At 52.6% G+C, this 13,832-nt stretch overlaps 1 protein-coding gene across 1 annotated transcript in view; it reads left to right on the forward strand.

Moving 5' to 3' along the window:
- Positions 1-12,944, forward strand: part of ETS1 (v-ets avian erythroblastosis virus E26 oncogene homolog 1) — a 27,933-nt gene extending 14,989 nt beyond the window's left edge. Inside the window, exons 7-10 of the mRNA XM_010150699.1 lie at positions 1,925-2,171; positions 8,716-8,756; positions 12,062-12,180; positions 12,729-12,944. Of these exons, the coding sequence (XP_010149001.1) occupies positions 1,925-2,171; positions 8,716-8,756; positions 12,062-12,180; positions 12,729-12,944 (623 nt within the window). The remainder of the gene's footprint in view (positions 1-1,924; positions 2,172-8,715; positions 8,757-12,061; positions 12,181-12,728) is intronic.
- Positions 12,945-13,832: the final 888 nt, after the last annotated feature.

A 13,832-nucleotide genomic window follows, 5' to 3' on the forward strand; every position in this document is an offset into this window, starting at 1 on the left:
GGGGGGAAGAAAGAGCCTTTAACTCAACCCTGGGGACCAAGGGCCCCTGGTGTTAGCAAACACCAACATACTGATCGCAGCTGAAGAAATGCAACCGCCTGTGGCTGTGCGTACACTCGTGCTACGTCTCAGCCATGCAGAAGGGCCTTTGGGTGGCTTAATTCGTCCCAGAGTGGTATAAAGGAGCCTTAATATAAATCAGAATCCAGTTAATTTATATTTACGCACGTCTTTACCTTCCGCTGTCTTAAAAGGTTAGTCTGTCGCAAAGTGCAGTGCTCCAGCAGAGGGAAATTCAGGATGAAGGTTTTGCAGACAGTCGTCTCTTTCCTTTCTTTGTGTGGGCTTTAGGAATTAATTTTGGGGTCCCATGGGAGTTGTTTCACATTGCCTTATCGGTGAGGACGTCTGGTTGGAAAGCGTAGCTGCCAAACCCTTAACAAGCTTCTCCAGAGTAGGCGCAAGGCGTGATTTTTCTGAATGTCAACATTTTAGGTCAAATTTAGGTGAATTTTCAATGAAATTACCCAAGTCACATCTCCCGACACTGCAGCTGGCAGATTTTTAATTCCTTTTCTAAACGAGCTTGTGCTGCAAGACTTCACGGGGAAGTGGTTATGCCAAGTAATGAGCATGCACAAAGCAGAGCTATTTTCCCCTTGCAGGGATTCAGGAAGTGTATTGAAGTGCATTCTGTGAAATTCTCAAAAACCTAGAAATAAAAAATAAAATGAGTTTGAAGCATGGGTATTACCAACAGAATCAAGCCAACGGGTCCCAACTTCAAATGATTCTGAGCCCACAGTAGTTGAGTCTTCTCACAGCAAGTGCTCTTCAAACTACAACACAACAAGTATTTGGGGGTCCGTGCCAGCGTCCTTCCACGTTCCTGTTCCCCTGTGATTTACTATCTGGGCCCAAGCTGCGGGTAGCTCTGCCAGTGGAAATTTCTCCAGGAGTTCTTGCACAATCCCAGCAGCTGTTTTTAGCCCTGTTTGGGAAATTAGTGAACTTGAATGATCCTGTTACGCTCTTAGTTTGTCAGTAAAGATGTTGAGCAATCAGCAGCATACGGGAGATCAGAGAGAGCAATTTCAGTTTGTTCTTTGGATCCTTTTTTAGCGCTCTGCTTTAAGAACAGAGGGTATACTGATGCTGTCTCTAGTGGGTGTAAGTCAGCATAGTGCTGCTGAGGATCCGGCCTCTCATGTTCTGGGCTTTTTAAAGATACCCCAGAGAGTAGCCTTGATACAACCCAGCTGTGCTCACCTTACCAGAACTGGAAAAATAGCTGTTTGAGCTCTCAGCTTTTTGCTCTCCTCCTCCATCAAATCTGCTGCTGTTTGGGGATCTGGGGGTGGGAGCTGGTTGTAACATATAGCAATAAAAGGCTGCTGTAGAGTTTTGTAGGAAACATCAAAAGTAAAGAAGCTGGGTGTCCAGTGCCCTTGAATATACCTGAGCAGCATTTTTATAGGGCGGGCAGGTATAATATGGGACTTACTGGAGACTCATATCTTTCAGCAGCAAGACCAAGAGGTCCTGGCATCTAAACTGAGCCTTGAATATATGTTTTAAGTGGATTATTTCTCTGACATTGCCTTTTTGAAACAGAGAACATTTCCAGTTAGCCCCAGGCATCAGTCAGGACTTGGGATTTTCCCCTGACTCTGCCTTGATTTGCTGCCTGAACTTCTCCAGGCTGAGATAGCCCTGCTCTAGATTATGAACATAATAAAAGTATCCCAGTTTCAGGCCATATTTTTGAGTTTGCTTGGAGATGAGGCACAGTGGGACAGCAACATTTGCCTGGTTGCCTTCCGCCTGTATAGCGGGTGGGGGAAATATCCTTCTCCCAGCTGCGGCGAGCGAAAGCGTCTCTGTGCTGGCCGGGCACATCTCACATGCCCTTCCTTCTCCCCAGGTAAACTGGGCGGCCAGGACTCCTTTGAGAGCATAGAGAGCTACGACAGCTGCGATCGCCTGACGCAGTCCTGGAGCAGCCAGTCCTCCTTCCAGAGCCTGCAGCGCGTCCCCTCCTACGACAGCTTCGACTCGGAGGACTACCCCACCGCCCTGCCCAACCACAAGCCCAAGGGCACCTTCAAGGACTATGTTCGAGATCGGGCCGATATGAACAAGGACAAGCCTGTCATTCCTACACAGGTAGGGTCACGCTCCTCAGGAAACTGCCTCTCTGTTGCCTGTCTTGGGTAGAGCCTCTCCATCGGTGGAGGGCACAGCCTCAAGGGTCCCTTGGTTGCCCAATGTCTCTGTCGCTGGTTCAGTGGTCTTTGAGTGAGGGGTTTTGGGGTGCCCCTGGGGTGAGCCACGTGCCTGAGAGCACGCAGCCCCCCAAGGCTGCACATCCATCAAGCACAGGCACTCCCAACCTCATGGAGGATGTAGGAGCACAGGGCACTTGGTGCCTTGTGTTTTCATTTACGCCTGGATGCTTCCTGCTTGGGTCAGGAACTGGTGTCTGCTTCATATGGCTGAGAACATGAGGGGGTAGAGACCCCTTGTTTCCCCCTCCGACACTTCTATGCAACGTGCTGGCCACTTGCTTGTGGTTTCCCACCTCGGGTAGGAGCGGCTGCATTTCTGGCACTGCTGTGCGTGATGCAAAACAATCTTCTCCCTTTTTGGCATGAAGGAAGCACTTGGGTTTGTGCTTTACCTTGGTGTGAGGGGTGGGATGGTGCCAAAGCAGACCCAAACATTTGCCATTCCCTGCACCGGGAGATAGATGAGAAGGTGATGGGCCATGGAAAATCCGGTTTTTTATATGACAGCCCTCCAGCAATCTGGCATCTCCACACAGAGAAACCTGGTGGGATGGGGTTTCCAGCTAAAATTGAGATAATCCTTTCCAGTCCTTCTGCGCCGTGTCTTTTCCCTGTACTATAAGTAAAAATGGCAGGGTATCCTCCTGCCAGTTCCCTGTTCCCGCGTACACGCTGATCTCTCCAGCCCCGGCTGGTACCAGCTGAGGCCCGCGGGAGCCAAGCGGTGGAAAGAGTTTGTGCAGATAAAGATCATCAAAAGGTTCAGAGCAGATCCTGAGGTGCGATTCTCCCTGAAATCTCCTCCCACGCACAGCTCATCTTAGGGCTGATATCTAGTTTTTTGTAAGGTGGGGGGGGAGAGGTGCAAAGGGGAGGAGAAGGGGAGAGATAATTTTAGGAGCTATGTGTAAAAAAGGAAGTGGTTTGTTGCTGTAGCTGTAGTTAGAAAGAAAGCTTAGCCCTGCCTGCTGAATGAGCCTGTTTCGACCAAGTGTATGCAAAATAAAAGTGTGCTCTGCTATTCCTGAGTGGTTTTCAGCTGGGGGATGTAGTGGGGAGAGGCATGAGCGGTAGGAGGGACCATGCCCCCGGACACCATCCTCTGCCGTGCCGCGGAAGTTGAACTTCCTAAGAAACGAGACCAGCGAGCACAACCTGCACTTCTCATTCCTGTTTTCTCCTGATAACGCCTTTCACTACAGCCCATGGCAGTGTTTTGGGCAGGAGCTTTGGTTGCATTTTAACAACGGGGGAAACTGAGGCACTGGTAAAACCTAGGCGCTTTATTTTCCAATCTGTTTCCCTCCACGTTTGCTGTAGCTCCTGGAAAAGAGCTGCGCCTGTGGAGAGGCGGCGTTCCCAGCTCCCTCCACGAGCGAGGAGACGGAAGTCGGCGGCTGGACCCTGTGTTTTGCCAAAGGAGCATTAGCACCCTGAAGCGTGTCCCTGGCCTCGTGCCGCCAGGAAGAGGAGACTTTGGTTCATTCAGTGCCAGAGCACACTTGCAAATGCTTTGCGCTGCCTAACGTTTTCCCTTCCCTCACTTCAAACGCTGTTTTGAGTCGGGAAGATAATCCCTTGGCCCAGGCGTTGTGGAGTGGGAGTGCCTGCTTTCTTTATTTATTTTTTGTATTGCTTCACGTGGGAAACTTTAAATGGGGAGAGGAGAATCAGAGGTTTCCAGAGTCAGCAGTCACTTGGAAATCCTTGGGCTGGAGCACTTCTTGCTTGCTGCGAAGGCTGCTGAGCAGTAATTCAGTGCTCAAACCGCCACAGCCTGCATTTACCCATCCGTGGATGGATGAACTTGGCAGGCATGTGGCTGCAGAGATGTCCTCTGTCCCTTTTTAAAGCCTACCGACCTGTTGGCACCTCCGGTTTTCTGCGCAAAGGGAGCCCAGCATGGGTGCAAAGCGAGGCCGAGTTGCTGTGAAAGCAGGTCGCAGCGAGAGCAAGTGAGAACGTGTTGCGTTACAAACTGTAGGGGAACTGTGCCCCCAAAAAATTGCTTTGCATTTGTGAATTTCTGCAAAAAACCGATAAATTCAGGCTGGCTACTGAGCTGGCCCTCTTGGGCCAGCTGAGCAAAGAGCATGGGGACTCTCAGGGAGAACTCCTTGGTCCCTTTTTTGCTTTGCTTTGCATTACTTTTACTTTACTCAGGGGAGGAAGTGCTGTCTAGCAGCTAGAGCGGAAGAACTGGGCTCCGTTTGCAGCTCTGGTGAGGAGGTGGAGCCTCCAAACGAGCAGAGCTGGGGATTACCAGCCCAGGGTCCCAAAGTGCCAGGACCCCTGCTCTCCCATTCTCCCTCGGGGGTGCCTGGAGCGCGTGTCCAACCCCAGTCACCAGCCAGGGGAGCACCCAACAGACATAGGCCTGGAAGGGTGAAGCCTGGGACATCACATCCTTCATCTCCAGGGCTCTCGGGGTTGACTTGAAGAACTTGGCGGTATTGTTCAGGCTTTGTTACCAAGGGCCTGTTTTGCTGGTGGCCCGGGGAGGTGGCACAGCGCATTATCGCAGCCGCGGCAGATCTCTGATGGTATCTGCCCTTGGAGGCGCATGCTTTGGTGAGAAGGTGCATTTTGGCGGAAGCTCCGTTTGCGTTTGATGTGTTCTTCACCCAGCTCGCGAGCAGCTTTTCAAAGCTGCGTTATCTGCCCCCACATCTTGACCTAATTTAACAAGTTGCCATGGTTGCTCAGATAGAGGTTGATGCAATTTTCTTATCTTTTTTGAACGAGAAACGTAACTGCTCAGGAGTTGGTGAACTTCAGTTTCCATAGCCGCAGGGAGGGCTGTCTGGACACCTCTCGTTTTGGGGCCAGCTCTCTCAAAGCTGGGGCCAGCTTTTTCAAAGCTTGGCCGACTCGAGTTTTACGTTAAGCCAGATTTTAACTTTTTGACATGACCTAGGAAACAGAGACAGAACGGATTAAATTTAGGCAAATAGTGTGTCAGGATGCATCTTCTCTGCAGACAGATGAGCTGGACCTCACGTTGGCTTAGCTGAGCTCAGCTTAAGCTCCCTCCTTCATGCAGCAGTGCAGCGTTTGGTGTGGGCGGGCGGCTGGCCCTCGGTGCACGCTGGCACGTGGGCACCGAACCCTCTGTACCCAGCCCCAGCTGGGCTAAACCGAGCTCAGCTTTGCCTCTCTGCCACCTGCAACCCTGCCTGAGGCTGCCCCGGAGCTGGATCCTGCAAGCCACCGGCTCCGATGGGTACCACGGCCCCCAGCATCCTTCGTGAGACCCGACGTGGCGTAGATAAACGTGGCGGCGTGTAGCAGAGAAGCGTGCAGCCCATGCAGAGGGCAGGCGGTGTGGGTCTGACCGCATTGGTCTTCGGCCTTTCTGCCCTACATTTATTTTTCCACTACTCTGACCTACTTGTGCTGCTGCTTTGCTGGTGACAAAGGTCCAGCCGAGGTTCAGACCCTCCCTCTGTCCCTGTGGTTGGCAGTAGCCGCTCAGGGCCAAATTCTTTTCAGCTTTTCTAGAGCACCCCAACGCACCTGCGTGGGTTTATGGCCGAGGCATGGTGTTTGTTTGCTTTGTGATGTGTAGGACCTCGGCATCATCTGTGCAGGCCGGGGCTTTCCACCTCACGGTGTTGTCTTGCGTTGCCGCAACACCAGAGCTGTGATATGCCGAGCTGCTGCTCCGCATAGCTGAGCAGGGCAATTCCCCTCATGTTTGAGAGGGGAGGCGAGGCAAGAGGGACAAGAAAGGCAAAGTGAGTGCACACCAAAACTTGATCCCTCATCTGCTAGGCTGGTTTTTCATTTGTGATGCTGTCCTTTCTTATGGGCCTGGTTAGGACATTGCTGATGCATGTCAGCACCTAAAGAGTTAATGCCCCCTTCCCAGCGAGTATCACACATGACCTGAGCTCTATCTTAGCAGCAGATTGATGCTATCTTCGTTATCATGCTGCCCTAAAGGGAGGCAGAAAGCGGTGCAGGGAATAGGGGACCTCTCGCAGATGCAATCACACCCGAGCACCCAGGAGTGCTTCTGTCTACCAAACGGTTTTGCGAGGGCCAGATCCAGCCCTGATCCTCGCTATCAGCATTTGCAGCATTGCAGGGCCCAAATTTGCCTACTAAACCCATCTGCCCTGTTCAAAATTTCTGGGGTGCAGAGTCTGAAGCCTTTGACAAGCCTCCGATTCTGAGCGATGCTTATCTGTGACACAGAAGTGAAAGCACGCAGCTGCTGTTTTGCAAGAAAGTCAAGTCAGTGCCAAAGAAAGTGGGTCTCTTTCAAGAGAGCTTGTGTGCTGCTTCCCCTCTTCTTGCCTATGCTGCTGGCCTGAAGCAAGATCCCTGGATGTGCTGTGGTCATAGGCATCCGAAAATCCGTCAGCAGCTGCCTTCCTGGCCCCTATCCCATCATGGTCCGGTGATCCGGCTGTCCTGGACATCCAGAGTCTGCAGCAGCTTTCCAAGAAGAGCATCCTTCCTGCCTGCTTGCCTGCACGTCTGGAGTGCCTGTATGGGCATCCATAGCCACTTGTAGCTTGGGTTAGGGGAATTCAGACATGCAGTCAGCTGCCCCAGCAGTCAGAAGCAGCACAGCAGCACCTCTGGCCCCTGAGTGATGCAGGGATGCTGGGAGGGGACTTTTTACAAGGGCCTGTAGTGACAGGACAAGGGGTAACGGGTTTAAATTGAGAGAGAGTGGATTTAGGTTGTATGTAAGGAAGAAATTCTTCCTGGAGGGGATGGTGAAGCACTGGAATGCATAGTGAAGCTTCTCTGGGTTGCCCAGAGAAGCTGTGGACACCCCATCCCTGGAAGTGTCCAAGGCCGGGCTGGATGAGGCTTGGAGCAACCTGGTCTAGTGGAAGGTGTCCCTGCCCATGGCAGGGGGTTGGAACTAGATGGTCTTTAAGGTCCCTTCCCACCCAAACCATTCCATGATTCTGTGATGGTGTTAGCTCCCTCGTTCCAGCTCATACCCTGCACTTGCCCTTGCAGGGTGACTTCAAGCACAACCAGCCCGTGGCATCTGCCTTCTTGCTGCCTCCGGTGCAGAGCCTGCCGGGGCTCAGCAGCCCTTTTCGCCTCTGCAAGGTGGGGAGCTCAAGGGTGGGGCTCGGGGCTGGTTCAGTGGCTCCCGCTCCACCTGCCAGACATGTGCAAATGACAGTGAAAACAGCCTCACGCGACGCTGCCCAACCATGACGGCAGCTCAGTTCTCACCCGAGCTGCTGCAGCCCACGGCAGCCTCGAGGCGAAGGCAGAGCAGCAACTGCGGCTTAGTCCTTCCTTCCAACAACGAGCTGGAGCGTCGCACAGCGGCTCTTGGCCTGCAGGACCACCTCAGGGGGAGATGTGATGCTCACAGAGCCCCTCGTGCTTTGCTAGATGCCTCGGGAGCGAGACCGGTCCTCCCAGCACGCTATTCCTTGAAACAGATGGATCAGGAAAGCAGCACTGGCCCGGAGTGGCCCGCCTGGCTACTCTCCTGCCCCTAAGCGTGGCCAATTGCACGTGGCTCTGCAAAGAAGGTGCTTTCTGGGTCCTTCCCCGCTTTCTTCGCGCTTGCTCTTTGAAGATGCTTCCAGCCAAGCTCCGCCGCCGCCCTCCCACCCATGCAAAGCCGGCACTTGGCGGTGGCGTGACTTCCCGTGCCACCCCGGGGAAGAGCCGGGGAGGAGGTGGTTGGGCTCGGGCTAACGAGGGAGCGATGGGGCCGAGCTTGGCCGTGCCCCCAGCACGATGGGGGATAGCGCGGACCTTGGGTGCCGCGGTGTCATCGCAGGGGGCTTGGGCAGGGGGAGCACGTGGGTGAGGTGAAGGCTGTTTTGGAGACGTTGCTATGCCCAATTGTTTTGTTGGGTTGGAACCACAAACCGCAGGGCGAAAAGCATAGGTGCGCCGCTTTTCTTTTTTTGCAGTGGGGTGGTGTTTTTTTTTTTTCTTCTTGTTTGAAAGGAGAGAAACAAAACAGAAGCCGTTGAGAGGGGTGGGGGTGTGAAACCGTCTCGAGAGAGAGCGGGGATGTCGTGTTTTGAGCCGTGTCTTGCCGGGTACGGCGCGGCTGCCCGGCTGCCCCAGCCAGGTGGTACCACCAGCCCTGCGCCAGTGAAAGTGGCCGTTGTGCATATTTTGCTTTCAAACCCCTTTAGAGTCACCGGGTAGGATGGTGGCAGGGGACATCCAGTCCCGACCAAGGGAGGACGGCACAGGGGTGGCGTGGCACCAAACCCTTTGCTCTGGGGACACCCACGGGTGCCGTCGGAGGACTGGTGCCAAGGAAGCACCGCTCAGCCAGCGATTCCCAGCCATCATCCGGCTTAAGAGGCATATTTTCCCCCTGACGCGGGAGAATTCCTGCGGTGTGACACTCCCCGCTGAAGGACCCCGTTCAGTGCCACCACGGCCAGACAGGGCCCCCATTGTGGCCCTGTTGGGCGAGTGAGCCCCTCCGGCGGGCACTATTCTTAGCAGCCTTCACGGGTGCCAGAGGTCACGGTGGGGCGGGAGGACATCCCATCACCCTCTGAGTCCTCGCCTTGTCTTTTGGGGAGCAGGGGCTGCCCCTATTCCCTATCCAGGGCTGGGCTGGCTCTGGGAAGCCCCTGGATGTGTGCGGCGAGACTAGCACTATAAAAGGTGCCTTGTGTCCCTCCGTCCCATGCTTGGGGCTGCATCCAAAAAAAAAAGGCTGCAAGGATACTCCAGTGGTGATTGTTTTTGGAGATAACCAAGACAACAGGTCGTGTGGTGGGGTACACCCCCCAGGCAACTCGGTGCGGCTGTGCGTGCTTGTACGCTGAAGTGATCTGGACCAGGCGTTGCCGTGGGGATTTCCAGCCCTGGCCGGGGACGAGGAGAAGGGTTGAAGCAGAAGAGATGGAAAATGGGCACTGCTCCCAGCTGCTGCCAGGGAGGAGGTCTGGGGTGGGGAGACAAGCCCAACAGCTTCATGCTCACCCTTATATCTTTGGGGACATGATGTGGCATCTCTTCATGAGCCAAGGGTCGCCTTGAAATCCTTTGAGGCATTGGGAAAAATAACTCCCTGTTCCTTGCTGGCCTGCAGAGCTGGCAAAAGAAGCTCATTTCTGAAGATGGCCCTCACAGCACTTAACTACAGCTGTAGTGGCCCTCCAGATGAGGCATGGACCGCCAGCACCCCTTCCCTGATCATTCTGCCTTCCTACCCTGCCATGTCTCCAGAGCTGTTTTCGGGCACGCAGGCTCAGGCATGTTGCCGGGGTTTGGTTCCTGCCACCTCGTGCATCTCCTGCCTCGCTGACATTTCGGAGCCGTGCCCCAGCAGCAGCGGCACATCTGCAGGGCCTCGGCTGCCTTCCCCTCTGGCAGGGCGTGTGTTTATAGGAGCCGAGACATGCCTGCGAGCCCTGCAGTAAACACATTCTTGACATAATTGCTTGTCCAACACAGAGGAATTTGGGGTTTTATGCCTGTCCCGCAGGCGGCTGGGAATAGACCTTGGGAATCCCTGGTTCCAAGGATGACACCGCTTCCTTCAAAATCCCAAAATACCCGGCAGAGCGGCACCTGGCGCAGTGGCAGGAGCTCTGCTTCCTTGCCGGGGAGAGGGCGAGAAATTGCTGGGTTTCCCGACACCTCTCTGTGCCAGCTGACCCTGAGCACCAAGCGTGAGCCACACCGGCTGCTTGGCTCAGGGTTAATAACACTTGAACCCTGACAGGCTCCCACAGAGCCGGGGTGGCCCAGGGGTATTTTGAGGGCAGTTGCTTACCCAAGAACCTGGTGCCTAGGTGAACAGTGTCCGTCCATCGTGTTTTGGGGAAGAAACTGATGTGCAGTGATGAACCTGGTGCTGCTGCAGTCTTGCCTCCTAGGAGTGTTTCTCTGTTAAGCTGATTAGGGCTGCTCTCCGTCTGCGTGGAGGGAATTGGGGCACAGTCACCAGGTGGGCCAAGAGAAGGTGTCCCTGTGTGAATTCACCGGCAGCTCCCAGTGGAGGACCTCAGGCGGCTGAAATAACCTTGTTGCCCAGTGTTTTCAGTGTATTTAGAGCTCACTGCTATTAATAGACCTAAGCTTTGAGATACGGTGGCACTTCAGGCCAAGATCTTGGCTCTTCCCTTTCGGACGAGAGGCAAAGGAGTCATCTGAATTTGCTCCCTCGTGTTGGCGTGGATAACCCGACTCCATCCCTGCCGGAGAGCGTGGTTGTGGAGTTAACATCTTGGCAAGCTCCTGCCAAGGATGATGGGGCTGGAGCCTTTCCCCACCGAGTGTCACCTTCCCGTTTACAAGCAGAGAGATGCTGTGAGCTGCTTTGTCCCACCCAGGGCTACTCGATAACCCCCAGGGCTTGGCAAAAGACCCTGCAAAACCCTGAAGTGGTTTCTTGGGGATAACAAGAGGGAAATAATTTGGGGAAGGCTGGATGGAGCACAGCGATTCCCTGGTCCTGGAGCCAGGTCTCTCATTTCCTCCTTCCCAGCACCTTGTCTGCTTTTGAGTCATTTTAAACCTTGTGGAAAAGAGGAAACAGCCTGATTTTCCCTCCAGGGTATCCCACAGCCCCAGCTCTGACAGTCATTCATGGAAACGGGCTATTCTCCATCCCGTTTTTCCTGCTTGAAGCTTGTGCTTGTTGCTGTCGGCAGGTGGGTTTGCCTGCCATCCTAATCCAGCCTGTGCCATTCTTTTTGTGATAAATCATTTCCTCTAACCTCCGGCTCTGTTTATTATTATTATTCCCATTCTTACTATTAGCGCCGTATTCTAAGCTGTGTTTAAAACACGGCAAAATCTCTCGCCCGAAACATGTTGCCCAGAGCTAAGCGCAATATTTTGGGTGCGGACGCATTTGGAAGTTGCTCATCAAAGAGGTTTTGGCTTGAGGGCTTCTCCTTTACCTCTGATTGGGTCACAAGTGCAAAGAAGAGATATATATTCCAAAATCACTCCACAGACACCATTAATCCAGCCAAAACCAGGCTGCAAGGCCACGGGCTCTCCGGATACCACAGGTTAGATGTGCCAGGCTCAGGACCCCGAGGCAAATCGTTGTTGGCCAAAATTAGCACCCAGGGTAAAGATGGAGAGCGCGGCGTTGGAAGGAGAGGCTGGATGTACGTGGCACGGGGTGCTGCGTGCCGCCTCTTGCCTCTGCAGCTGGATTAGGGGAACCAGCAGCCACAGGGAGGTTTGCTTATGGCTTTGCTAAGGCCGTGCCAAGACCGTGATGGGGAGATTCACCGGACCTGAGCTGGGGAGATCTCTCTGCCGAGCCAGCCCCTGCCCTCCCCGCGCTGAGCTCTGCGAGCCAGCGTAGCCCATTCCTGCAGCAACATGCCCTGGAAAGAGGCCAAATAATTTTCATACCTGGGTCCCCCCTTATCTTGGTAAACAGCGACGGAGCAAAGAGTCAAGGTCGGGAAGCGGGAGTCTGCTGGAGTTCATGGGATGGCCAGGAGCTTTTTGGCACAGAGGAAAGGATGGTGCTCGTGTGCCAAGACAATGACTCCTCGCTGTTCGGATGCCAGAAAAATAATCCTATTTATGTAACTCGAAGTGAAGCATTCCAGTGCATGAATATTCAGCTCTTACTGCGAATAGGAAGCTCTTTTACCTGCGGGAATTAACTCTCGAGCTGTCATCTCAGTTCAGATCTTTCCCTCTGGCCACTGATGTTTTATTTTGGATAGTAGGTTTTATTTTTTTCACTGAACACTGTGATTTTTTTCCCTTCCCTAGGGTAGAAGTGGTTGTGCTTTCCCTGGCATTAATGTCTCACGTCTCCTTTGTCTTTCTAGGCAGTGGACCCATCCAACTGTGGCAATTCCTTCTGGAACTGCTCACTGACAAGTCCTGTCAGTCCTTCATCAGCTGGACGGGCGATGGCTGGGAATTCAAACTTTCCGACCCAGACGAGGTAGAGTGCCCTGGAATTAAGCGCATGGCCCAGATGCCACTGAAATAGTGGTGTGGATAACCTGTCCCTCCTCCCTTCAGGGCTTTTGGGCAGGTCTTGGGCGTGTAGAGGGAAAAACAAGGAATTAGAGCCCAGCTGAAAACCTGTTAAAAATTGGGCTGTTGTAATACCTAGGAAGCAGTAATTTGTGCCCAAAGTTGGTGTGAAGTAGCCAAAACACCACAGAGAGAGGCCTATGGCCAAAGCTCTTCCAATAGGATGCGTACAAGGGCAGGGCTTCCCACTGATTCTGGGGAACAGATGGGACATTCATTCCCTTCCCTGGATATGGAGCCCTCTGCAATGTTCTGCCATTGCATGGAGGTTGATTTTCCTAAACTTTAATGTTTGGGACCCTTCCTTGTCCATCTTAAAGCTGAGGAAGGTCCTCTCCCTTCCCTGGTGTCCGGCACTGCTGTTTGCCGGTGGATCCCCAACCAAGCCAGACTTTTCCTTCTCTTCCCTGCAATGCCCATTCCCCACTTTGACCCTTCCCACCCCTCTCCCAGGTGGCCAGGCGATGGGGCAAGAGGAAAAACAAACCCAAGATGAACTACGAGAAGCTGAGCCGCGGCTTACGCTACTACTACGACAAGAACATCATCCACAAGACGGCTGGGAAACGCTACGTCTACCGTTTCGTCTGCGACCTGCAGAGCCTCCTGGGCTACACGCCCGAGGAGCTCCACGCCATGCTGGACGTCAAGCCAGACGCTGACGAGTGAAGGTGGCCAGCTGGGGCGGAGGATCACCCCATGTCATTTTGGAGAGTCAGTGGGACTTTTTCTGTTGGTTCTGAATCATTTTTTCTGTTATTTTTTGTTGGGGTTTTTTTTGTTTGTTTCTTTTGATTTTTTTTTTTTACAGAGCAACTCAGATTTGATGCTTTGAGGATGTTGGGAGAGAGGGTGGTGGAAGAGGCAAACTTTGGGCTGCAACCTAAAAACTTTGGTTCAGAGAAGGATGGGCGCTTTTTTTTCCTGAAAGCTCTGACAGGCTTTTTTTGGAATGAAATTCTGAGTTTTAAGAAAGCCAGAACAATGTAGCTCACTTAAAAAAAAAAAAAAAAAAACCCAAAGTAGCTCACATAAAAAAAAAAAAAAAAAGCCCCCCTCCCCATCCCTTGCTGTTTAGAAAAAATATCAAACGGATCCCTTCGGTTTTGTGTTATTCACACACCAAACTGGCAGTTCAGGGAGGGCCTATTCCCGAGGACTTGAGAATTTTAAACCCTTTTGGGAGGGGCAGGGAGGGAAAGTCAAAGTGGGTGAATATTCCTGCTTCGGGGAGGGGCAATACAGAAAAAAACCAAGAACTGTTTGTCGTTCTTGTAACGTTGCCTTTCTGTCGGTCGTCTTCTTTTCTACAAAAGACAGAATTTTTGCTAGGAGGGATCAAGACTTTTTTTTTTATTATTATTTTTAAATTTGTTAAAGTTTTATTTTATTAAATTTTGTGCCAGTATTTTTTTTTCTAAATAGTCTTAAGCTCAAAGATGGTCTCAGTATTGCAATATTGTGTGTGTTTGTTTCTGTTATGCCAGCAGAGAGTTTTATCACAGTGAGGAAAAAGAAAAAAAATATTAAAAAACCCGAACAAATCAGTTTATGTAG

Source organism: Eurypyga helias, unplaced genomic scaffold (assembly GCF_000690775.1).
Source record: "Eurypyga helias isolate BGI_N326 unplaced genomic scaffold, ASM69077v1 scaffold28584, whole genome shotgun sequence".
Taxonomy (NCBI): Eukaryota; Metazoa; Chordata; class Aves; order Eurypygiformes; family Eurypygidae; genus Eurypyga; species Eurypyga helias.